The 25,934-nt window shown below is 46.5% G+C and overlaps 2 protein-coding genes across 3 annotated transcripts; both read right to left on the reverse strand.

The window, feature by feature from the left end:
• Nucleotides 1–248: 248 nt before the first annotated feature.
• Nucleotides 249–3,791, reverse strand: LOC136527459 (zinc transporter 10-like). 2 transcript variants are annotated; one of them, XM_066520207.1, is made up of 5 exons: nucleotides 3,458–3,621; nucleotides 3,306–3,360; nucleotides 2,456–3,186; nucleotides 1,424–1,573; nucleotides 249–1,306 (listed from the first exon to the last, which is right to left on the reverse strand). In XM_066520207.1, exons 2-5 carry the CDS (start codon nucleotides 3,355–3,357, stop codon nucleotides 1,001–1,003), a joined length of 1,239 nt encoding a protein of 412 aa, XP_066376304.1. In that variant the 5' UTR covers nucleotides 3,358–3,360; nucleotides 3,458–3,621; the 3' UTR covers nucleotides 249–1,000. The 2 variants fall into 2 exon arrangements, with proteins under 2 accessions (XP_066376304.1, XP_066376303.1); XM_066520206.1 differs by lacking the exon at nucleotides 3,458–3,621 and adding an exon at nucleotides 3,633–3,791 and having other exon boundaries at nucleotides 250–1,306.
• A 1,257-nt stretch (nucleotides 3,792–5,048) lies between these two features.
• LOC136526781 (uncharacterized) lies at nucleotides 5,049–15,486 on the reverse strand. Its single transcript, XM_066519371.1, has 6 exons — nucleotides 14,950–15,486; nucleotides 14,802–14,842; nucleotides 13,336–13,499; nucleotides 13,152–13,254; nucleotides 12,821–12,990; nucleotides 5,049–5,970 (listed from the first exon to the last, which is right to left on the reverse strand). Exons 1-6 carry the CDS (start codon nucleotides 15,240–15,242, stop codon nucleotides 5,500–5,502), a joined length of 1,242 nt encoding a protein of 413 aa, XP_066375468.1. The 5' UTR covers nucleotides 15,243–15,486; the 3' UTR covers nucleotides 5,049–5,499.
• Between the last annotated feature and the right edge of the window lie 10,448 nt (nucleotides 15,487–25,934).

Here is a 25,934-nt window from a genome sequence, read left to right on the forward strand (position 1 = left end):
TAACAGCGGAAAACACATATTGCTTCGTTCCGCCAAGTATTCCAAAACTGCAGGTGGATTCTAGACAGTTGTTGACTGAATCAAAAAGTGAAAAAAGGATATAGCATTTGCTACCACCAGACCTGCATGCAAGTCAAGAAAGATTATTAACACATTCTTCTCAGAGTTTACATTACCAGTATATAAAATCTTTCAGAGGTTGGGATAAATGTGGTATATCGGAAATATCAGACCAAATGCAAACAAATTGTATATCTTTCGGAGGTCAGGATAAATGAGGTCTGATATTTCTGTTGAGTTTACCTTATCACTATATAAAAATCTTTCGGAAGTCAGGATAAATGAGGCATATCAGAAATGTCAGACCACATTCAAACAAATTGTATATAAATCTCAAATAAGTCCAAACAAAATTTAAACACGGAATATCATAAATATCAGTGGATTTCGTTTGATAAAATGAAACATCAGAAATATCGGCAGGTTTGGGCAGGAAAAAAACTGATTCTAATTAAGAAAACAAGGAGAGTATGCAGCTAAAGGTCAAGATGTCAACGCAACATAAACCGATTTCCCTGTAAGAAAAGGCAATGTTGCAACACTTCAATTTCCAACATTCACAGTCTTGTATGCTTAAGAAAATGCTTGTAAGGCAGAGCACTGATAAACCTTTTCTGTTTAATATACATCTGCGAAGACTGATGGGAGTCAAGAACCATTTATTTCCTGAAACCCTGAACTATGTTCATCTGTCTTCTAATCCAGTACAATGTATCCCAAAGAAGGGCATTGATTTGTTACGCCAAAAGGACTGAATCTTACGGCCCACCACCAACATGAAGAGAACAAGTAGACAAACAAAAGAATAGAGGAAAAGAAAAAAAAATGGCCCCCATTCTCATCAAGAATTGCAACCAACTAGCTGCCGGAGAGAACCTCCTGCTATGAAAAGCAATTAAGCAGCCCCTCTCGAACCTTTGCCTTACTTCCATTCTACTTGCTATGCCCATATGGCCAAAGACGACATAGCCATGGCACCAAGGAACAAGGCAATGTATGAGCCGACTTGAAGCCTCAGGTTACAGCTCATCCTCTTACTGAGGAAATCAGCCGCAATGAGGTCCACCAAGGCCATGTAGATCAGAATACCAGCCGATATGGAATCCAGAATGCCCTCTACCACAAGTGCCCTCGGGCTGTTGGGGTTGTAGAACGACGCGATACCTGCCCCCACGGTGATCCCAGTAGGCGTTGTGATAGCAAAGAAGAAGGCCATAAGGAGTGCAGAAAAACTCTTGAACTGAGCCTGCATTTTGTTGGCCAATGAACAGAACACCACAAACACAACCACATCTGCTTCAAATGTTGTGTTCAAATGATAAATTGTTGATCCAAATCACAAAAGGAAGTACTAGATATTAACCTCAGAAATGCAGCCGCCCAATGCAAAGCCCTCAAAAAACTGGTGGAAGGAGAGGGCAGCAACTAGAGGCTTGATGGTGCAGGGATTCTGTGAGACGCCCAAAGATAGCCCGATGATCACCGAGTGCGATACAATCCCAAGCTCAAGAATCTAGTAGAGAAAATAGCGTAGGGTTATTCACCATTTTGCGGATATTATTAGAATATGAATAGGCTTAGAATGTGAATGGTCTTAGCATATGAAGAGTCATGTAACTTGTATTATAAACACTTGTTCAATGAATGGAAACTCGAGCCAGTTACTCTAACAAACATAGCAAGGTACCACATATCATATCTCCGGTTGCTGTACAAGTTACAAGAAACCTACAGAAATCAGCTCAGACGGAATTAGCATGAGAGTGATTTCATAGTATTTACTGATACATTATCACTACTTGGGGCAAGAAGCTAGAACACCTTAAGAGCATGAATGAATGCAGTTTCATACTTTCATAATGCTCTTGGCAATTAGGTGAGCAATAGGCTAGACCACGTAATTGAACATTGCTTGGTGTTATAAATCCTGTTTGTGTCTTTTGGGTCGTCCATGGTCATTGTAACTTGTAAGTTGCAGTGTTCCCTTCAATGCTCATGCTACAGATTCCTTTAAAAAAAAATAGCGCCTGCTGATCATATAGTAGGACTGATAATGCTGTTTACCATGCAATTTTACCCAAATGCATTCCAAATAAATTTAAATTTCAATGAAACTTGACCAATTTTTGTGAAAACTCAAAGATATCACATAACTTGTCCACATTTGACTAAACGAACAGGCCCAATTGTTGATGGGGTTTCACTATTCGAAGTGTCCTGGGTAATCACAGGCCAAAATTTTAGAGAGTCCACAACTCCACATGCATGCCGTATCGTCACTCTCTAGTAACAAATGTAAAGTCAGGCATTGAGCAACAAGTATAATCACTTCATCGTGCAATTGTAATATGCATTTTTTTTGTTCTGTGTTTTGAGAAGAGAGTTAGAAACGTACCTGTGAGACAACCACATGACGAGCTTGCGACGGCTCCTCATCGTGCCCATTGTGACCGTCATCACATGGGCCGATCCCGTGGGCGTAGCTATGCCTGTGTGCCGCAGCGTGCGCGCGCATCCCCACGATGTGCATGGGGTCCTTGTGGCCTCCCCCTATGCCGCTGCCAACGCTCCCCATGAGCGAGCCGTCTCTCCCTATGCCGCTTGCGACGCTCCCCACGAGCGCGCCGTCCTCTAGCAGCGCCACGGTCACGTCGTGGCCGCTCGCATTGGCACTGGCATTGCCCGCGTCGGCGCTGTGCTGCTTGCTTTCGTACATGTGCGTGCCGACGAAGTCGAAGACGAGCGTCCCGAGCGCGGCGAGCATGGCGACGAACCCCGGGAACGGGAAGCGGCGCCACGGCGCGGCGGGGAGGCAGGGGTCCGTGAGCGCCTCGTCCGCGTCGTGCAGCATGTGGACGAAGCCCGTGGCCAGGATCACCCCGGCCGCGAACGCCTTGACGAGCACGAACGCCCCGCCGGCGGAGGGGGAGGAGGAGGAGGAGGAGGAGGCTCCTCCCCGCCCACGGCAGCGGCGGCCGACGAGCGGGATCGCGACGCCGGTCGCTCCGGCGACGAGTATGGCCGCGACGGCCACCATCTTGAGCCCCAGCGCCGCCGCCTCGTCGCGGCACTCCGCGTCATCGGCGCCGCTATTAGACGCGCCGCAGCTCGCCGTGGAGACCGACGCTGCCGCCACCACCAAGAGAGAGAGATACATGCACGCAACCGCATGCCGCGTCAAAATCACACAACGACCACGAGAGAGCGAGAGAGAGGAATCAGAATCAATTTGTTGCTCTGCTTACCTGCGGCTATCTGCTGCAGGTGTGTGCGGATGTACGACGATCCCTCCATCATTCCCTACGATTCATAGCAACGCAACAACCGAATTCTCATCAAAATCTGCGATTCCGCCTCGCGATTCAGCGGGGTAAATGTAAATGAAGGGGAAACTAACGACCACAGAAGAACACAGCCCAAATTTGTCGACAACAGAGGGGAAAAGAATAGCAGCGAGAAGATAAGCAATGTGGCCCGGGAAATTGCGACGGTGCAGAGCACACGCGGCGAACCAAGGGCCGCGCCACGGACGTTCGTAGAGGATGAGACGGGAGGGAGCAGGTGGCGCGCACCTCGAAGAACGGCATCGCCGCTGCAGAGAACGCTGCTGATGCAGAAACGGATATCCCTCTCCCGAACGAGATCGATGGATTCTTCCGATCCGCGTGGTTGCCAGCGGCCTCCATCAGACGTTTAATACGCGCGAGGGGAGGCAGAGGTGTGGGAGCCCACGGGCACGCGCCCCGCCCCCTGTTACGTCAGACGCACGGCTGGGGCGGCTAGCGGGACCCGCCGCACGACGAGGATGTCGTCATCCCTCGCGGCGCAGTGGTCAGCACGCGGAGTGGGCACGGGGCGCGGGCATTGTGGGCCACAGGAGTCAGTGGCTGGCGGGGAGGACCCGGAGTCCGGACAACGAACGAACGGTCTCTGCAGACCGGGCGCGGCGGCGTGCGGCTCCGAGCATGGAGCAACGATGTCGACACCACGGCGAGGGCTGCGCGTGGCGTCGGGCCGCCGCCGGAAGAACGAGCGACAATGCAGTAGACTGGTTGCATTTGGACTTTGCCACCGATCCTCCTGTGTGCGTGTCTAGAAACAAATCTCCTGTATACTCGTAGGCCAGTGTACTCGAATTTCATATAGTACATCCGAACCATTCGAAAGTCGAAACATCGTCGGGGGTGTACCAGCTCACAAAGGAGACCAGCGCCATCTTCGTTTGGTTAAAACCGGCTGATAAGTCGGCTGAAGCTGATTTTTGTTTAGAGAAAATACCGTAGAAGCTGATAAACCAACTAATAAGTTCAAACGAACAGGCCTAAAAGTACCGCTGGCTGAATTATTCTGAAAGAAAAATACTGTTCATCCACTAAAAAAGTACGGATTAAGTCTAAGCGAACAGGACGTAGAATTGGCAATCGCTATCATGCAAGCGAGCGCATGACAGTGGGCCTTGCCAATCATCCTTTTGTGAACCGTGATAGATTAACCAGTGACAACCACTTCATCAATAAAAGTTAAATGTTCTATTTTATTCTCTTTGAACGAAGGTCTACTTGTAAGAGCATCTCCAAGAGTTTGTCAAATTTTTATGAGCAAATCTTATGATTTGCCAACTCCCAAAATTATATGCAAGTAAAAAAGCAATCCATCTCCAAGAATTTAACATTTTTGACTTGATAAAATAAAAAAACCCGTTAACAAAATAAAGAGGCCCGCTAAACAAACGAAGAGCCCCGGATGCATACGCACGCGTATATTTACGCGCGCGGAGCAAAGATTTGCCAAGTTGTTATTGATGCCAAGTTGTTTTGCCAAGCTGTTGGAGGCTATTTTTTCTTATTTTGCTAAAATTATATAGATGCCAAGTTGAGATAGCAAACTCTTAGAGATGCTCTAACACCAATGAGGAGACAACCACACATAGCTCCAGCCTCCAGCTATCCAAAAATGGATAGCAACCCACACAATTTAGAAACGAGATAACATGCATTCAGATCAGAATCACGATAAAGATAGCAACCCGCACAATTTGATAGTATCAGTCCAAATCCTTTGCAAAGCTTCTCTCCATACATAAGCAGAGATAGCAAGTTGCTGATCAGTGAGCGAATGTTACATCAAAATACATCTGTTCCATGGCACCATATTGTTACTACCACAAAGTTTATAGTTTCAAGGGCCTTCTAAGGCTCATGCCAGACTACGATAATTTTAGCTGCAGCTTCTACAGAAAGCTCAGGGGGGTGGGGGTGGGGCAGTTCAGGGTTCAGCGACTAGAGACTAGAATCTTTGTTGTGCAATGAAAAGCTCCAGGGAAAAAATGTTCAGATGCCGCTGATTCGACAAGGTGAATGGAATGTTCCATTTTCTCAGTAGCAGAAACGAGGGAAGGTATATAGCTTTATTATCAGATCCTAGAGAAACCATGGATGATCATTTTCCGTAAGGGTGGTATCTGCTGGAGCCCCGACCACCAGCACTGCCACCACCACCCATGCCTCCAGCCCCACCGTAGCTGCCATATCCTCCCGCACCATACCCTCCTGGAGCACCATATGCACCACCTCCATAGGCACCACCATATGCCCCGTAGGCACCATATGGACCTCCATACATGGAGCCACCATATGCAGAGCCATAACCTGAGCCATAGCCAGCAGCAGTACCACCATATCCATACCCTCTGCCGTAGGCACCATATGCTGTGCTGCCATAATATGCTACAGCAGTTGATCGGTAGCCACCACCGTATCCATAGCCACCACCACTGCTGTTGCCAGAAACACCACTGCCACCACCACTACCACGGTATGAATCACGGTGACCACCACCACGACTATGTCTTCCATTTGAGCTTGAATCACCCCCGCCAGGTTTCTTTGGTTCAGCTTTCTTAATTTCAACCTGCAAAATTATAAAACAATTGGAGAATTTAGTCAAACAATTTTCAAATTGACTCCTGTAACCCTGTTGCAATGATACATCAAATATAACAGCAGAAATTATACAACATAGGTGACTTCTAACAAAGAGAAATTATGCCCCTCTACTATAAGTCGATAACTAAGGGAGAATTGTTGCATGCAGACAAGTCAAGGCATAATACCCCAACCAGAGGTCACTAGGCAAAAATTTTTATCAATGAACAATGTTAAGTGATACTAAGTCCCAGCACAGGATGCAGATTGCCAAGTCTTCCAATAAAATGCTATATCTTCTAATTTGTCAGGATATTCTGATTTATTTTGATTTCCAGCCATATGCAGTCTAAATTATTTAATTTCCTATAATATGAGGTCTAGTTTATTTAATTTTCTGCCATGTGTGGCATTGTTCAATCTCCTGCCACATGGGGCATTGTTCTGTATTTTTATTACCGTTGTCATTTGTGTTCCGGTTCATTCACCCACTATTTAAAGGATATTGGCATACAAGAAATTTACAACAATATACCTTAACTTGCCATACGTGTTTCCTACAAATACGAAAACTTAATATAACCCTAATAAATCCTAAAGGCATAAACCCTAAACAACAAGAAGAGGACCGAAGAGATATAAGTGTACTATCGTTGAAAATTCTCCACAGAGGATTATGCAAGGAGAAGAGCAGTGCTCTAAAAGATGTGGATCAAAATCATGTGATTGAACCATAACTCGGACATTGAGGGAAAAACCTGTCACGAACCCAAATTGAATTCACTCACAAATCAAATCACAGCAACAATCAAATTAGTTTGTGGTAGTTTTTACAAGGTGAAGTAATCGGGAGGAAGGAAAGGTAAATCGAGCCCAAAGACTCGCCTCGAGCAGAGCTCGCCGCCGGTTTTGTTCTTCGACAAGTCCCCCATAGCTGCTGCTGCCCAACATAAGCCCAGTCTAATTCTTCTCCTGTACATTGCCCGGCCCAATTGAAAGCTATATTGAGAGTCCCCGACATTCCTCCCTCCATGAAACACGGCTTGTCCCTAAGCCGTTGCTGCAGTGAACCACTGGGATCCCATGGAACATGCTTCTCACTGATGTCGAATGATATATGGAAGGCACCATATTTGGTCAGTGGTAATCCATGCCAGTACTTGGTATTGCTCAGAAAGGTTGCTAATTGCACATGTATCTGGAACACCAACTCAGCACAGGTGGAGATTGCACCAATAAATGTGCATTGCCACTTGACCACAAGTCCACAACAATCCACCAAAACTAGGACCATGGCTTGTAAGTTGGGAAGAAATCCACCACGATCCCATAACCACAACAGAATCATGGTTTTTAAGACATTGTGGCAAGGCGCGGCACCCTACCCCCTTCACAACGCCTAGGCGCTTGTGGCGGACGCCTAGGCGACGCCATACGCACAATTTAGGCACCATGAAGACGTTATGTAAGCTAGAATTTTAGATATTAGTGCAGCAGCACATACAACTTTGTTCCCAATTCTTGAGCCCAGCACAATACTGTATGGCTAAGAGAGCACTACTAATCAGTAATTATCATACTAATCAAAGGAAGAACCTTCTAAGTGTAAAGATTAAAGAAAGAACCAAGCAGATATTATACTAATCAAAGAAAGAAAGATCCTTGTGCCCTGTGTTGTTTATAAAGGTCTAAGAAAATAACAACCCAAGAAAGCAGGCATTTGTCTCCTCCGTATGTGAGTATGTAACAGGCCAATATTAATATAAAAAAGCAGCAATATTCAGAGCAGAGTAGATGGACCAGAACAGAGGAGGCGGCACGGGGCTGGGAGATTCAGGGGACCAGAACAGAGGAGGCAGCAGGGGGCTGGGAGATTTAGGGGACCAAAACAGAGGCGGCAAACACACTTACTAGGCAGACGGGCAGGTGCAGACGGGCGACGGTGGAGACTCAAAGCGGGCAGGAAAGCGGACGAGCGACTACGACACGTGCAGACGGCCGGCGGTAACAAGGACTCGAGCAAGCAGACTTCATCCCAGAGGTGCGCGGAGATGCAGCGCCGCCGTCGCTGCCAAGATGCGGAGATGCAGGGGCGGCTCCGCGGCAGGGCGACCGGCCGGTGGACTCGAGCAGAGGAGCAGCCAAGCAGAGCTCGATGTCCTCCCGCCCCCTTCTCTCTTCCTCCCCCCTCGCTCGCCCCCTTCTCTCTTCCTCTCCCTCGCCTGCAGTCACGGTAAAAGACTCGAGCAAGAGATTTCGCGCACGAAGAGCAGTATATGCTGGGTCAATTCCTGCCCTTTTGCTTTTGGCGCGGACGCGAGGTCGATTCCCGTGGGGCCACGGTGGTTTTGACGCTTTTCCCCCGCGAGTTCGCATTTGGTGTCTGCAGCAAGGCTCTAGGCGTCAGGCGGACGCCATTCCTCGCCTAGTCGACGCCTAATCGAGTGAGGCGGACGCCATGCCGTCGGGCGTCGTGGCGACCCCGATGCCCAGCGCCCATAGCACGCCTTGTCGCCTAGGCGACGCCTCAAAAACAATGAACAGAATCATTACGGAGTCAAAGAAAATGGTACGCTCCATCAGTTGTACTCACAGAAACATTGATGCTGTGAAGATGAATTCAAGGCCACTGAAATTCTTGCATTTTGAACACTTGACAAGAAGCTTGAAGTGGATCTTGTTTCCAAGTGCATATTGTGCAGGACACAATTGAAAGTGAAACCAATTCAGACTAAAGCTGTGACTGTTGCACCTGTCCAGTACCTTCAGCATCATCCTCCATATCCTCAAATATACTGATGTCTCTGCATGCACACTGAAATTTGTACTCAGTTCAGAATAATTCAACTCATCAGCACCAACTTTAGCTTGACAACAACTGACAGATGGCCAATGCTTAGGCCACAACTCAACGTTCTTGTGCCCAGACAGTGACCATATTTGCAAGTATAAAACCAGGTTATCATTTTCCCATTGTTTCTCATGATCAAGTATCATATCCTGCTGCATGTGACACACCTCTTCCTTCACTTTCCAAATACTAGTGAGGTTGCACAGATTCATAAATTCAGCTCTGGGTGTGAAAATCTCACTTCTAGCCTTGCTTTGCCACCTCTCAACTATCACCAACTTATAGCTGAAAGATGCCCCATTATGATTGTTGTCCTGAGCACATTGCTGTTGTACTAATGACTTCATAATGCAGTATCCCAATTTGCTATGGTCTCCAATAACAGAGGGCTTGGATCTGATCATGACTTGCTTGAACAGTGGTGGTGGCCAGGGTTGGAGCTGATCCCAGCTTCTGGACAGAGGCACCAAGATGGCTGGTGAATGACAATAATCTTTGGACCACTGTTTTCTCTCCTTGAGTGTAATAGAAATGACAATGCATATGTGCTTTCTTAGTGGTTTGGCCAACACATCAATCACTGCTAACCAGTGGTGTTTTGACAATGTTTCAACTAGACAGTGGTTGAAACGGAGAGAAGGCCATGGTGCTGGACCTATCTCGATTCGAACAACCACAATATTCAGTTGGGGGTGGCCACGTTTTCTGCAGCTCAGATTGGTTATGTAAGTGTTGCACAGGATAACAAACCTAGTTTGAAAACACCAAAGACATAGGTAGCAGCAAATCCTTTGAACAGTACAATACTTCCTCGTCCGGATAACACATATCATCGATGGAGAAAGCAAATGAACCAAGAGGCATTACCTCGATCAGCGATCACTTCATATGCACTGCAGGAACAGGTCTTGACACAGGACAGGACTATGCCCGCTGCTGGAATCAGAACAAAGTTGGCGAAGCTGATGAATAAGTTGTGGCCCTTGTTGCCAAGTGAGAAGGTAGCTGCGAGTGAAGCCAGAGTGGTGGGTAACTTGCTCACTGCTGCTGGAACACGCAGACTGCATCTGCATCAACCACCTGGTGCGCATCACTTGGAGAAGCGTGGTGCAGGCATCAACGTTGGCGAGGATGACGTGCTGGGAGGGAGCGGAGACCGAGGACATCATGGACGGTGCCGAGCCGGCTTGGTAGAGTCCCGGTGTCGAACACTTGGTGTGCAGACATGGTCTTCAATGTTGGAGAATTGGACGGTGAGGTCATCAACACGGGACGGGTCAGGGATTGAGGAAGATGTGGGCAGTGTCGCGGAGGTTGTCGCAGGCATGCTGTTGGTTGAGAGGTCGATCTCACGCTCACAGTTGTCGAGGTTGGCGATGAGGATGGTGGAGGCAATGTCCTCTGGTGCAGATGATGCCATCAACAATGCGTTGGAGGTGGAGTCGTTGCCGGCAGGCTTGGCGTTGGAGGAAGCGGAGTCGTCGTTGCCGGTGACAAGGCCAGATAGGCAGCTCGAAAGGCCGCATTGCTTTCTTCCAAATCCGACGCCATCTTTGTCACCATGACCAGAATCCAGTCTAGCATCTCCTTACACCATGCCTTTTGTACAGCGTCCATGGTGGAACCAGAGCACCGCACCTCCTCCGTAGAATCCATGGCTAGATCGGAGAGCCCACGGATCAACAACTCCGATGTCTGTTCAGCTGGCTGCTTCCCAGCAGTTCAGCTGGCTGTTTGGCACTGTAGGTACAGTGCTCGTGTGCCTTGTGATGCCAGCAGCGGCAGCCGTTTCGGCTGGCTTCAAGCTCCAGTGAACGGATTCAAATCACAGCAACAATCAAACTAGTTTGTGGTAGTTTCTAGAAGGTGCTGGATACAACTATGAAGTAATCGGGAGGAAGGAAAGGTAAACCGAGTCCAAAGACTCGCCTCGAGCAGAGATCGCTGCCTGTTCTGCGGTCTGTTCTTCAATGAGTCCCCCATAGCTGGTGCTGCTGCTGCCCTTGAACTACCTCCGTCCCAAAATAGAAGACGTTTTAGGTTTGGGCACGGGAATTAAGAAGATATAAAAAGGTGTTGTGCACAGAAAACATGATGGAGAGAGCGTATTGGGAGAAGAAAAAAGTGTATTAGGAGAAGAGAAAGGTGCATTGGGAAGTGAGTGTGTCAAGTATTTTGGGACAAAATTTGAATCCTATAATGTCTTGTATTTTGGGACAGAGGGAGTACTCTATATCTGATGCCTCCATGGGCCAATGCAAACCCAGTCCAACTCTTCTGTCCATTGCCTAGCATAAGCCCAGTCTAATTCTTCTCCTGTCCATTGCCCGGCCCAACTGAAAGCTATATTGAGAGTTACTGACAAAACTGCCCCCACAGTGCTGTTTGGATGAAGAAACCGCAGTACTTAACCACAGAGAAACCGCCTGAACCCTGATAGTGCAGACCCTATAGTGCTGCACCATAACCTAGGCCGGTGGCCACAGGACCACGGCCCAGCAGGGGCGGAGGGAGGGGGGGCTGGGGGGGCCTGGCCTCCCCCAACAGCCTGCTAATTCCCTATCATGTAGTTAATACATGGACCTATTAGCACAATTATAGGCTCTGGCCCCCCTTAGTTCTAAGCCCAAGTTCCAAGTAACATTTGGAGCCCATGATAGAAGGAAGCCAGCAGCCCAATTAGGAGGAAGCTGAGGAGACGACCAGCTGTATTCTGTAATTTTGTTCCGTCCGCAATGTGCCTCTTCGTCTCCTCGGCTGTTTGGCTTCTCGTCTAGAACACATTGCACGCTCTCGGCTCTCACAGCATCGCACACAGAACGACAGCAGCACAATACGAGCATGAAGCGGAGATAGGACATAGACACGTCGGACGCCGCGTCGCCGCCGGTTGCCATCGGAAGCTGCCTCCTGCCGACGCCCAGCTGCCAGGCATGTATGTTGTCTTTGTCTTCCCCTTTTGTTCTTCGTTCTTCCCAGGTCCACATAAAAGTAGATTTTTTCGTCTTCCCCTTTTGTTCTTCGTTCTTCCCAGGTGCACATAAAAGTATATTTTTTTGTGCCGCCCCCCTATGTTCGATTCCTGGCTCTGCCCCTGCGGCCCAGGTTCCGTGCCCCATGACTACCCTCAAGGTAGGACCGCACCACTCAGTCACACAGGCCAACTGCCACCACCATAGAATGGTGCCCTGCTGCTATTTCATAGGTTGCCAGCAAGGGAGATTTTTAACCAGCCCTGAAATTCGCTTCCACAGAGAATTGAACCAAGGTGCTGGATGTGCTTCAACTATTGAGTGCTGATTTTTGTAATCAGGGCAATGCATTTCAAGTAACCATCTGTTCGCTTGAGCTTATTCAGAACTACTTTTCAGCCATGGAACAGTGTTTTCCTCTCACAACATTTCAGCATAAGCCAAATTTCAGCATCAGCGAACAGGGAATCTCATAAAGAATGACATGATGGCGTCTATCAATAATACGGAGTACACTGTACACACCCCTATATGCAGAACTAGTACCATAGACCATACTCAAAAAAGTGTCAGGTCAACAATATTTAGCATGCTATCAGTTAATGGTTCAATCTTTTCACTTCCTAGCATGTTGATATGTACTCCATCCATTCTAAATTGTAAGACATTTTGGCCTTTCTAGATACATAGCTTTTGCTATGCACTTAGACATACACTACGTCTAGATATATAGTAAAATCAATGTATCCAGAAAAGCCAAAACATCTTACAATTTGGAACAGAGGGAGTACTAAACAAACAATGATCAATGTTCAAAAACTCCCAAACACATCATTTATTGTACAGAGACAGAACTGCATCCTCATGATTACTAACCAAATTAAGTGAACAATAACAATGAAGTACAGCATGCAAAGTTAGACCGTTTGCTAATTGAATCTGACAACTGCAGAACTGCTTACATGCCAATGATATTTACCATCACTAAACACAATGAAAGATAAAGAAGTGACCTGTTTCCCTCCAAGATCATGCATTCTCCCCTCTGACATAACCCTTTCAACAGCATCCTCGCTTTCAAATGTGACAAATCCAAAGCCACGTGAGCGTCCAGTGCTATGGTCAAGCATAATCTGATGCTCAACCACCTTCCCATACGATGAGAAGTGCTCCTTTAATTTATCTGCAAGGTTCATATTAAGCATGCTTGCATTTGAAACGAATGTTTTCAAGGCCCAACAACTATAGCTGGAGGCTAATCAAAGTTATTATAATTAGCGAGTTCAATACAATGTCTAGATATCTTTTGCTTGAAAACAAAAAAGGTTTTAGCATCGCTTGTACCTTCGGTAAGAGATGGTGGGATACCACCCACAAAGATCTTTTTTGTCTTCGGTCCATCTTTCGATGACATTTCCTCTTTCGGAACAGTCCTTTTGACTTCAACCTTGAAGCATAAAAAACGCAGTTGAGAATATAGTCCAAAATTAAGATCGTAATTTTTGGATATTTAACATAGAAGCCTTACTGTTCTTCCATCTATGACATGATCATCCTCTAGAACCCTGTCAAGCACAGATGGATCGGAAAATGTAACAAATCCAAATCCACGAGGCATCCTAGTATGCTTGTCCTTCATGATCACAGAATCAGTGATAGCTCCATACTTCTGAAAATGCTTTGTGAATGTTTCTGCACATGCAAATGGAGCATATAGCAAAAGATAAGCGAAATAAACAAGTTATAACAAAAACTTATTGCTCTATGAGATCAGCAATCTATATTCTAATGTTTCTTTTGTAGCTGCAGATACTTGGCACTACTGATCACTAAAAAAGGTAGAGCAACATGACTCCTAAAAGGTTCACATACAGTTTTGGAGTAGATTCGGAGGATCACTAATGGGAAAGATTCATCTTGACGACAAACTATAGTTAAGCTACAGAGCAATACCCATGTGAGATTGCAAACTCATAATGCGACATTAAAGACCATGACACTCCTATGATCCGAAGTTAGAAGCACAAAACTGACAAATAATTATAGAACATCAATGCAAACACACACTTAATTGCCATTCAATTTCTCAAATAAAAGACTTCTCCTATTTTCCAGTTAACCCACATTGTCATTAAAGTATTGAAATGAAAGTAATTTACTGTTTTCTAGTTCACATATCTATGCACAGAGTCACAATTATTATTTCTAAGTTATCGAACAGATCAAAGCAGAATCGCTCCTACCAATACACCAAATGAAACCCAATCTGATTTGGTCAAATGACATACAGGACTACACGAAATAAAGCATGTAGATTCATAGTTTATTTAACATGACTGGTATCAATATGATCATCGCAGCACAATAGGTAGCTGATGAGCCCGAAAAACAACAGAGCAGACAAACATGGAACAGCATCTCATAACCAGTTTAGTAATTAGACAAAGATTGTGTAGAAACTGTCCTTAAAAAACCCTAAATATTCAGAATGGCTATATTTCTGAAATCCATTAAGTAGGCTGGCACAAATCACCAAATAGCAATGTTTTATATTACTATTTAAGAACACGCCAACAAGAAAACGGAGCACAGGCTTGCTTCCATCAATATAATGGAGGTAGCAGCAGCTCCCAATTCTAAGCTTTTACCACATACATTAGCCTACACAAACAAACAAACAACAACAAAGCCTTTAAGTCCCAAACAAGTTGGGGTAGGCTATACCACATACATTAGCCTACCTAAGCAAAATCAATAAATCATAGTGCATCAGTGACTCATCCAACCAATGCAGAACTTGATCAGTAACACATGAAAACAGAAACAACTATATCTTGCGGTGTATTTTTCTTTTATGCTAACAAAACACAGCTAAGAACTAATTTGCGTTTGTACTGTGTTGTTTTCCCAGAATATATCGAGTGTTGTACAACATTTTACTTGATATAAACTAAAATAGCCTCATAGTCAGATCCCAAAAGAATTGCTCACTACCTTCGGTTGTCTCCCAGGCTACACCCCCAACGAAAATCTTCCTGCAAAATCACATACGAGGATGCACCAAACCAAAACTATCAGCCACACCTAATCCAATACAACAGACCGGACCATACACGAAAACCCTAGATACCAAGGAACTCACCCCGAGGCATCACCGCCACCAGAATATGCATCCCTCCCATCCTCGCCGCCAGCATCAACATTCCCAGCGGCGGCCTCCGCCTCCGCTAGGCCCCGGCCTCCAACGACGCTTCTCGTCTCGGCCGCCATCGCCGCTGCCTCGGCGGCTGCAGCCCCCTCGTCCGCTTCCCCCTCCCCGTCCCCCTCCTCCTCCTCCTCTTCGTACACCTCCTCGACCTCTTCAACCTCTTCTTCCTCTTCTTCCTCCTCGTACCCGTTCATGACGTTCTGGTTCTCCTCCCCGTACCCCGCCATGCCGCGCCGCCGCGACCCGAAGCTGAGCTCGGAGATGAGCTAAACCCTAGCTCCCAATCGGAGCGGGGAGCGAAGCGTAGCAGCTGGATTAGTGAATGGCGGCCTGCGCCGTGGGAGGGAGCAGTAAGGTCTAGGTTTCGCGGCTGTCGGAGCAAACCCTAGCGGCGCCGCTTCGGGTGTGTGCTGGACTGCAGCAGGTGCGGGGGAGAGAGAGAGGTGGGAGATGGCGGCGAGGGGTGGGATTGGTGCCGGTAGAAGCTCAAAGAATGTGGCTTTGGTGTGGGCTGGGTTCATAGGACACGTTGGGTTCGCTGGCTCCGTTGGATGCGCGCCGCGATTCGTGCCACTGAGCGAGATGCTGCTAGTGTGACGTTTACTGTGGAAAATTGTTTCACGTCATCAAGGGCACCGCATCGCGCCATAGGTTTCGCGCGTCATGTGTTTGGTCAGCTGCCGAAGGTTTGGCGCCACCAACGCTCGCCATGTACAGCCGGTTCATTTTGCCGCCACGGCTTGCCAAATGTGTAGCGGACGAATCGTTCGCCGCACTTGCAGCGCTGCCGTGTTTGTGACATGGCATGCGTAGGCGGGGAATAGGCCCTAAATACTCTTTCTTAAAAATCATCTTTAAAATTCTTAATTAAATAATATTTTGCCTTACAACGTTTATTTAAAAAATGTGCTTAGAATTATTAGCTAAAATATTTTTAATTAAAATTCCTTTTCTTAGAAATTCTAAATAGGGCCACAAGCTACTCCCTCTCTTTTGAAATAGCTACACATCTTGTTCTTTGAGAAGTCAAAAGGTTTGGTTTGATCAAATATATAACAAAAAAAAGTACTAATAATTATTATACATAATAAGTATTACTAGATTATGGCATATATTTTTATATTAAACTTATTTTGTGATAATATTTTTTATAAAATTAGTTAATTTTCTCGAGAAGTGGGATGTGCACCTATTTTGAGACCGTGGAGTACTCATCTAACAAACACATTAGAAGCATGTTTGTAGGTTAAAAAAATACTTCTCAATGAATCAAAATCATTTTATGGAACTTTTTGACTAGCTGACTGGACTCTTGGAAACTAGAACTGTGGAATTAGGTGTGTCGGTGTTTCGAGTAAGCATTAACTAGTAAATTTATATTTGTTGCGCGTTAGGCCCGGATGGTGTGTTAAAATATACAAGGTTTATACTGGTTCGGGCAGAATATCCCAATATCTAGTCTGTTGCTGCTGCTCGTGTTATTAGCACTGAAAAAGTTTATAGTAGGGGGTATAAACGGTCGAGAGAGGGACAGGTCTCAAGTCTCTGATGAAAAGGTCGAACAGACGCTAAGAGCTTGGTTGTCGCTCAGCTGCGTGTAATGTAGTGCGTGGTGTGTAGGATTGATCTGTCTCTTTAGTGGGGTGCCCTGCCTTCCTTTTTATAGATCAAGAGGGAGCAGGGGTTACAGATGGGAGAAAAAAGAAAAATCAGAGGTAGAGAAGGCCCTTCAAAGGTGCTAGGTCTTTCTTTTCCCTTAAGCCTGCCCTGCTGACAAGGCAGACGGTGTCAGGGATAGCACGTTAGTTGATCCTGATAGGGCCGTGCGCTGGCTTCGTTCAGCGAGTGGTCACGTACCATCTTACTCCCGCGGACGATGCGGCGTGCCAGGGTGCCGAGCCGTGACCCTACGGGGAGCAAACGGGGAAGTGACCATACGTCCGCTACTGTAGATGATGTGAGTTCCCTTCTGGATTGTAGTGGTTGTCGTATGCTTATGTCAGGATCCACGTCCGAGAGCTGATGGCGGCGTCCACAACACTGTAAGACAAAAGTCGGCGCCTACAATACTGTTCGGGCTCTGCCGTGCCTGAAAGGGCTTAAAGCGTTCATCTGATCCTATCCTGACAGTACTTCCCTGCAGACATGCAGGATATGGTCCTCGGTATTACCGTTGACTTGAGTGTCATATCTTGCCCTATGCTCGTCATTATGAAGGAGCAGGGTGCAGGACGTCGGGCGAGGCGGAGCCAGTCCTCGGTCGTCGGGCGAGATGGAGCCTACCCTCGGACGTCGGGCGAGGCGGAGCCAGTCTCCGGTTGTCGGGCGAGGCGAAACCAGTCCTCGGACGTTGGGCGAGGCGGAGCCAGCCCTCAGCCGTCAGGCGAGGCAGAGCTCGCCCTCAGACGTCGAGCGAGGAGGAGTCTAGCCCTCAGGGGTCGGGCGAGTTGGAACCAATCTTTCGTCGTTCGGGCAAGAAGTGTAGCTGCGCTCTTGTCTGATCGAAAACGTCAACGTTTGATGGTTATTAGCTCCTCCTCTTTGGGTACTCCACTATTTGGTCCCCGACAAGGTGAGACTAAGGTAAAGTCATTTCTTCTCTAACAGTTAAAAAGATACATAGAATTGGTTCTAATAGTTTTCCTTGACATATTTTCTATTTGACCGTCATTCTAGTATCACAACAAAAGAGCAAAGCACGACTTAAGTCCCACCGCACAACGTGTATACACAATATGGAACATTATAGAATGAGTAGTCATCTTTCCAAATATGTTACCTTTTTACATTCATATATTATGTTAAAGTATGAGTGTAAATAAGTAGTAGAATGGAATAACTTGTCTTTTGCGTTGATGTGATGATTAAATATATACATGGTGAAGTAGTACAGTGAAAGGTGTCTTGTCCTGAAAGGATAAGTCAATCCTTCTCACTCTATGTACCAAAGAGCATGCCCCCTTAATGAGTAAGTTATATGTCTAAGATAGTTACCAACTGAAAGGATCTAGTAACCGGCGGCTAGAGGGGATGAATAGACGGTGATCACTAAAAATCAAAGACACTAGGCAATTCCAATTAGAAATACAAATAGCCATAAATAAAGCTATTTCTATGTAGAGGTTTTGCGGCCTAGTGTGGCAAAAGCAAATAATTCAGTTTTAAGAATGTAGATTGCTCAAAGTAAGTATCAAAATTGAACTGGGCACAAGAGATACCACACAAGAAGACACACGTTAAGGTGATCCCTTAGTTTACTGCTTTTCTATCAAGCTTCCATCCCCACAACATTGTCTTGATACCTAGAGCGATTGATCTCGAGCTAGATAGTGTAGGGAAACGCAGGTGGCTACTCGCTAGCACAAAATAAATACCGCGTAAAAACAGGATCACTTGCTTGTAGATGATCATAGATTATACCTTCCCAACGCGCGACACAGTGGAAGACTTAGCGGAACGCGCGCAATCGATATCGAGGAAATAGTCATACCGTATGATTGCACAACGCAGCAGCACCTCTACGGATGTCCACATGTACGGAGAGGAGAATGGCGCGACGGAGTGTGCTAGCACTCAACGTTGCGCTGTGAAAGGATCAAGATGCCCAAGAGGGGGGTGAATTAGGCTAATTCTAAATTTTTTTGCAATAATTAAATCCTACGGTTAACCCAATTAACCCCTTGTGCCTAGAAAAGTGTTTCTATCAATCTAACGCACAAAGGACTTATAACCAATGTTCCAAACTTACTCTAGCATAGCAATTCTATGAATGTAAAAACAAGTATTGAATTGCTCAAAGTAAATGCTTAAAGTAATTGCTCAAAGTAAATGGAGAGAGAGGAACGCGGCGATGTTTTGTCAAGGTATCGGAGAGTCGCCACTCCCCACTAGTCCTCGTTGGAGCACCCACGCAAGGGTGTAGCTCCCCCTTGATCCGCACAAGGATCAAGTGCTCTCTATGGGTTGATTCTTCGACACTCCATCGCGATGAATCACCCACAACCGCTCATAACTTGAGTTGGGTCACCCACAAGCTCCGCCGAGTGATCACCAAGCTTCCAATCACCACCAAGTCGTCTAGGTGATGGCGATCACCAAGAGTAACAAGCACGAACTCTCACTTGACCACGCGAAGCCTAATGAGAACAGTGGATACACACTTTGCTACTCTTGATTCACTAATGAGGCTACTCTCTTGGATTCTCAAATCTCAATCACCTCACTAGGACCTTGCTCTTCTTGGCACTCACAAACGTGTTTCTCAGCTGTTGGAATGAGCAAAAGTAACTCCACACACGAGTGGAGCTTCTATTTATAAGGTAGCCTGAAAAACGAACCATTATGTGCCTCTACAGGGTGACCAGACGCTTCGGTCATGTTGACCGGACGCTCCGGTCAGTTCAATCCGCACACCAGTGTTTAAGTGTTGACCGAACGCTGGCAGGGTCCGATCACCACTGACCAAACGCGTCCGATCGCATTAAACCCTCACTGGATGCTTACTGTACTCGACCGGACGCTGGATCCTCAGGGTCCGATCAGTATTGACCGGACGCGTCCGGTCGCAGATTCACTCTTTTGGAACCTTACTGGAGTCGATCGAACATTATCTCTCAGTGTCCGGTCACTTGACCACTCAGCGTCCGGTCGCACCAGACGCAATCTCCTTGATCAATTGAACTGATCAGACCCTACGGCCAACGTTCGGTCGCACCGGAGCCAGCGTCCGGTCAGCATTTGACCCTCTATTCACTTCCAACTCTCGATCATATGTGAATGAAGTTTGCTCTATTAGATCTTAGGCATATGTAGGAGCTACCTAGTGCTAGTTTTAACAAGTGTGCATCACACCTAACTCACTAGACTCATCTAGGTCAAGCTACACATCCATACCCCCTTAATAGTATGGCCAAAGGAAAAACAAAGTCCTAAACTACTCTAAGTGTCACTCCAACTCCAATCGACACTTAGAACTAGTCATCCTTAACCTTGTCGTCCATCCTTTGAAAACTGAAACGATTTCCATCGTAGGGGCATGACCACCTCAATTGCCCAATTGATCCCCATTACCATGACATGACTTAACTGCCTCTGCAAAACATATGTTAGTCATAGTAATCTTGTATTGTCATTAATCACCGAAACCCAACAACCTTTTTGGTGATTGATGACAATACCACCTCAAGCATGTGAAAGAGTAAGGTTTTTGACATGCTTGGTTCATATAAGCTTTTGTCAATAAGAACCAAAGAGTTAAGCAAGATTATATGACCCGAGCCAACACGATGTACTCAAAGGATATGAAATAAGCATGAGTACAAATAATAAAGCTCATTTGCATCGGAGTATAAACGCGGAAGCAAAAGCAAATGAGCATAACATAAGTGATATGACATATCAATGAATATAAAGTAGAGAGCACACATGTCATATATCACAATCACGTAGATATCACTATCACATAGATATAATAGTATGCATGAAAGTAAACACACGAATGCATAATAGTAATAGTGTATCACACAAATAAAAGTCCAAATGTATATAATAGACTAATAGCTAACTAGACTCCCTCTAAAAGTCGCTCCCCCTGAGTCTACATACTCGAACCCTCTCCCCCTTTAGCGTCAAACATCAAAACCTAAGGGTCGGTCGGCGGGGCTACAGTGGACGAGCAGGGCGCTGAGGTACGAGGAGCAAGCTGAAACTAGGTGCCATCATCATCTGACCCTGAGCTCTATACTAACTGACCCTCTATGGCTAGAAGCGTCGTTGAAGCGGTCTGGGTCTGAGCTGGGGCAGGTGCTGCCTGTGATGCTGCTAGTATATCTGTCGTAGGATCTGAAGATGCGACAGAAGAAGGGAGCCTCTAAGTAGTCATGGTGATGGGAGCTGCTATAGAAGGACCTGGGGCATACATATGTGGCGGTGTAGGCATCTCTGTCAACTCACTAAAAGATGCTCCTGGAGACTAACGTGTCAGGCACAAATAGCGAGGGTGACTGGTCTGGTATGAAGCCTGTCTGAAATGGTGTGAACTATGGGGCTACCACTGGCAAGGATAACCACTGGGACACCTATACTATGGGAGAAGCAAACGGAGCTGAAGGCTATCCCTGACTCTAAAGCCCACTGGACTGTACTGCTCGAGTCATCATAGTGGTAGTAGGCTGACCAATCTGGGGTGAAAGCTATGGCTATGGGGCCCCAATGGCTGTCACTACATGCTACATGAATCCTAAAAGCTGCTGCTGCATGAGTAACTACTACTGATGCATCTGCTGCTACTGCTGCTAGAGGACCTGTTGCTAGCATTGGAACTCGTCCTGATGAGCCTGAAACTGTGCAAAGTTGGCAGCGGTCTCATGAGCCTGTCTAGCCTGATCCTGTTGCATCCGCTCAAGGATAGCAATCAAAGCGGGGTCCATCTGCGGTGCAGGTGGAGCGGAGCTAGAACTACCGGCCTCTGCATCATGTCTATGTGGAGGCATATGAGGAATAGGTAGGTAGTCGTCATCCGAACTGTCACTAGACTCGCTCCTCTCCTCCTGAGCCTCAAGTTGCTCCTCCTCAGTAGTAGCTATGCCTCTGATAATCTCGTCCTACTGAGCTGTGGACTCTGGTACATCTGGACGACAGCAAGGCTGAGTGGGTGCCTGTGGTGTGCTATGCCTGATCCTCTGTGCCATGTTATAAGCTGGAAACTCTGTGGTGGCACCTCTGTACTCTGCAACTATCTCTGGTGTCCTAACTTGCATAGCCTTGAGCATAAGGAATGTGATCCAATGTGCATATGGAAGCTGCCTACGACCCTTGAAGCCCTCAGCTATTGTGTCCTCCATCTCAAATAGAAGAAGATCACAAATATCGAACACTGTCTGCTACATTAGGGCATTGAAGAGCCAAAGCTGGAGGCGAGTCAAGCCCTCTCTGTATCCCATCCTAGGAAGTAGTGTCCTCCTTATGATAGCCTCTAGCACTCTAGCTGTAGGAGTAAGGTCACTGGGGTTCCTCCTCGACCCCTCACAAAAGGGCTCCTTGAAGTAATGGCACACAAGATCTGTAGGGGCACCAAACCACCATGAGGACGCTTGGGAGGCTCTTGCTGGCCATAACATACCTCATGTAACCTGACAGGCTGCTCCTGTAGCCTCAGTATCTCCCTGGCCCTATAACTCATCATCCTGTAGTCTCTGCCTCTGAATGCAAAGTGTATAAAGTTATGATGCGGGTCAATGTAGAGCGAAGCATAGAACTACCGAATCCAAGATGGTACATACAATCCTGTCTGGCCAATCAGATCTGTTAGCCCCGGTAGATATGCAAGGTAGGGGCAAATGTGCTCTCCAGCTGCTGCGACTATAGCCTCTATGCTACAGACTCTCTGAGATCTGAAGACTGCTCGACTGTTCCGATAGGCATTATAGAAATCCTCCTGTAGTGGCGTGTAGAAACCCTCTACTGCTCTCTCATCCCTCCTGGGTGAAAACCACACATCAAACTCCATGAGCGAAGCTGCTAAACCTACTTGGCCGTGGTGGCCCTCAAGTCAAGGTGGGTCACTGGAGGCAGACCCTATGGTCTAGGCGGTGGACGAGATCCCCTCCGCTGAGTCGGCGGCCTCGGTGAGACTGGAACACAGGAACGACTAGAGCAGCGTAGCTATGGCTGGGGTGCCTACTCGGTCTCCTCGGCCTCCTCGGCCTGCTGGCCCTCCTCACCCTCCTGAGGCTACTATGACTGTTGTCCCTCCTGTGTCTCCTGAGCTGGCCGAGGCTCTGCTGGTGAGGGCTCCTGCTGTGACTCCCCCTGAGGCTAAGGATCCACAATGGGAAGACGTTGTCCTGCCATCATGACAGTCCCAGATGGACTACCATGAAGATGCTCAATCTACTTAAGTCTACCCTGTGCCTCTGGTGATAGATGATCTGCAATGACAACTCCACTGTAGGCACCTCCTCTCTCAGTACGCTCTACGGCCTCTGCAACTACTGCTGCTCTCGCTGTCTCTGCATCAGGGTACTTGCGCTTCTTTGATGCAGTCTTCTTCATCGCCTTGCCTTTAGGTCCTGCAGGCTGGCGAGGCAGGGGCCTTCGATCTTCATCTCCTGGACCACCACCAACATTCTTGGTGCGAGCCATCTGATCTAACTAGAACCACTACCACTGAAAAGACCAACTGTCCACTAACACTTTTGAGGCTTGGTCTTGATCCATACTCGCAAGCTTGGCTCTGAGTTGACTATCAACTGCCACTGACACCTCAACAACACCGACTCGCTGTACGATGGAATAGAAGGATATACAAGTAAATACGATATATCTAATAGATACGAAACCCTATGAGAGCAAGCAATGTAGGTACGAAATTGAAGCGACTGGTTTGCTACCTGATGAACCAACGATTCAAGGAGAAAAGAAAAGTGATCCATGGGAAACCACCGACTCGACTCGACAAAGATTGGCGACGCAAGCAGTGAATCGACGGCCAAGAGGATGAAGGACACGAGCTTGACGATTGGGGCAAGTGTAATGGCAATGCTGCAGTGTGGAGCTTGGCTCGATGGAGGGCAGCGCTGATGAGGCTTGTGGAGGCTAGGGCACGGCGCGGCACTAGGAGGCATTGGTGGCGTGGGAGCAGGCGGTGGCGTGTGCGCGGGCTGGCGACGGCGTGCGTGCGGGCAGGCGGCTAGGGCAGGGGCGAGCATGACGACGTTCAGCTTGGGGCATAGGCGTACGGTGATGATGCGGATAGGTTAGGTCAAGAGCATGCGACATTATATAGTGGCCCCTAGCGAATCAGAAAAAAGAATCGAAGAAAGAGTTCTGAAACCGCACGAGATCTACTGACCGGACGCTTCGATAGTAGCAACCGGACGCTACCACCCAGCGTCCGATTGATTCCAGAGAGGTCCAATTCCTCTGGAATCACGATCGGACACGTCCGGTGGACACCGACCGGACGCAGCTAGAGTCTGGTCAACTTAGCCTTCGTCTTCTTCACACGATCGAACGCTGAGACATCTTCTGACCGGACGCTGATAGACAGAGTCCGGTCACTCCTTCGTAGCGAGTTCACCACTTGTGAACAGACCGGACACTGGACTGCAGAGTCCGGTGCAGCGTTCGGTGACTCTTTTCCAGCAAATCTTCAATGTTCCTCCGCGCTGCCTGTTCCTAATCAAGTCATAACTCAAATAAGATCCAAATAAACACCAATTGGGACTGATGTGAGTGACCTCTTTAAAACCCTCATATTTTTCAAAATATTTTGCCTTAGGCTATAATTCTTTTTAAGAAAATAGGCAATAAGAGGGCAAATGGAACAAAACGACAAAACAACATTCATGCATATGCAATACTTGTAAGTAAATCTAGTTGCTTGTCAAGTTTGATCCAAGGTTAAGCTTCTTCACACGCTTTTCGGCGGTTATCTTAACCATGTTAGACAAGCCCTATATGCATTATAAAGCATTAAACATGTTGTATATTATAATGAATGCAAGGAACAATACAAGCTCATCTTTTAGTGAAGTTACTAAAATCAAGTACATTGAGCTCATTCCGCAATCTACAAAATATAGCCTCATCTAGCGGTTTAGTGAAGATATCCGCTAATTGATCTTCGGTTCTTACACCTTCTAGTGATATATCATTTTTAGCAACATGATCTCTTAGAAAGTGATGGCGGATATCTATGTGCTTGGTGCGAGGGTGTTGAACTGGATTATTTGCAAGTTTTACTGCACTTTCATTGTCGCACAAAAGAGATACATTTTCTAGAACTACACCATAGTCTAGCAAAGTTTGTTTCATATATAAAATTTATGCACAACAAGCACCCGCGGCAATGTATTCCGCTTCGGCGGTGGACAAAGCAATACTATTTTGCTTCTTGGAGGACCAAGATACAAGTGATCTACCAAGCAAATGGCACCCTTAGAATGTGCTTTTTCTATCAACTTTGCAACCAGCATAATCCGAATCAAAATAGCTAACTAATTCAAATATAGCTCCTTTGGGATACCAAAGGCCAATGCTTGGTGTGTGCTTAAGATACCTAAGAATTCTTTTTACGGCAATTAAATATGTTTCCTTAGGATTAGCTTGAAATCTAGCACACATACACATATTAAACATGATGTCGGGCCTAGATGCGGTTAAATATAACAAGCTACCAATCATGGAACGGTAGAGAGTTTGATCAACCGGGTTACCTCCCTCATCTAGGTTGAGATGTCCATTAGTAGGCATTGGTGTCTTGATTGGCTTATATTCATCCATCTTGAATCTCTTGAGAAGATCTTTTGTGTATTTCTCTTGAGAGATGAAGATGCATTCTTTCATTTGCTTGACTTGAAAACCAAGAAAGAATGTAAGCTCACCAATCATTGACACCTCGAACTTCCTTAACATCAATTCACCAAATTCTTTACATGAGTCTTCATTTGATGATCCAAAGATAATATCATCAACATATACTTGATAAATGAAGATATACCCATCAAGCTTCTTGGTGAATAGTGTGGTATCGACCTTCCCAATGGTGAAGCCCTTCTCAATGAGGAAGTCCCGGAGGCGCTCATACCAAGCTCTTGGGGCTTGCTTAAGCCCATATAGTGCCTTGGACAACCTATAAACATGATTATGATATCTAGGGTCTTCAAACCTAGGAGGTTGATCAACATAGACTAGTTCATTAATAAAGCTATTTAAAAATACACTTTTCACATTCATTTGATATAGTTTCATTTTATGATGTGATGCATATGCAAGTAGGATATGGATGGCTTCTAATCTTACAACCGGTGCAAAGGTCTCTCCAAAATCCAAACCTTCAACTTGGGAGAACCCCTTTGCAACTAGTCTTGCCTAGTTCCTCACAACAACACCTTGATCATCTTGCTTGTTGCGGAACA

The sequence above is a fragment of the Miscanthus floridulus genome, chromosome 19, assembly GCF_019320115.1.
Source record: "Miscanthus floridulus cultivar M001 chromosome 19, ASM1932011v1, whole genome shotgun sequence".
Classification (NCBI taxonomy): Eukaryota; Viridiplantae; Streptophyta; class Magnoliopsida; order Poales; family Poaceae; genus Miscanthus; species Miscanthus floridulus.

Excerpts from the sequence above, each read along its gene's own strand:
- LOC136527459 (XM_066520206.1), bottom strand. The coding sequence starts at position 3,746 with ATGGAGGCCGCTGGCAACCACGCGGATCGGAAGAATCCATCGATCTCG. Across the intron at positions 3,187-3,305 it reads CCTGCAGCAGATAGCCGCAG|CGTCGGTCTCCACGGCGAGC; the intron begins GTAAGCAGAGCA and ends TGGTGGCGGCAG. Across the intron at positions 1,574-2,455 it reads GTCATGTGGTTGTCTCACAG|ATTCTTGAGCTTGGGATTGT; the intron begins GTACGTTTCTAA and ends TTTCTCTACTAG.
- LOC136526781 (XM_066519371.1), bottom strand. The coding sequence starts at position 15,242 with ATGGCGGGGTACGGGGAGGAGAACCAGAACGTCATGAACGGGTACGAG. Across the intron at positions 13,500-14,801 it reads AGCCTGGGAGACAACCGAAG|AAACATTCACAAAGCATTTT; the intron begins GTAGTGAGCAAT and ends TTGCATGTGCAG. Across the intron at positions 12,991-13,151 it reads CCCACCATCTCTTACCGAAG|ATAAATTAAAGGAGCACTTC; the intron begins GTACAAGCGATG and ends TGAACCTTGCAG.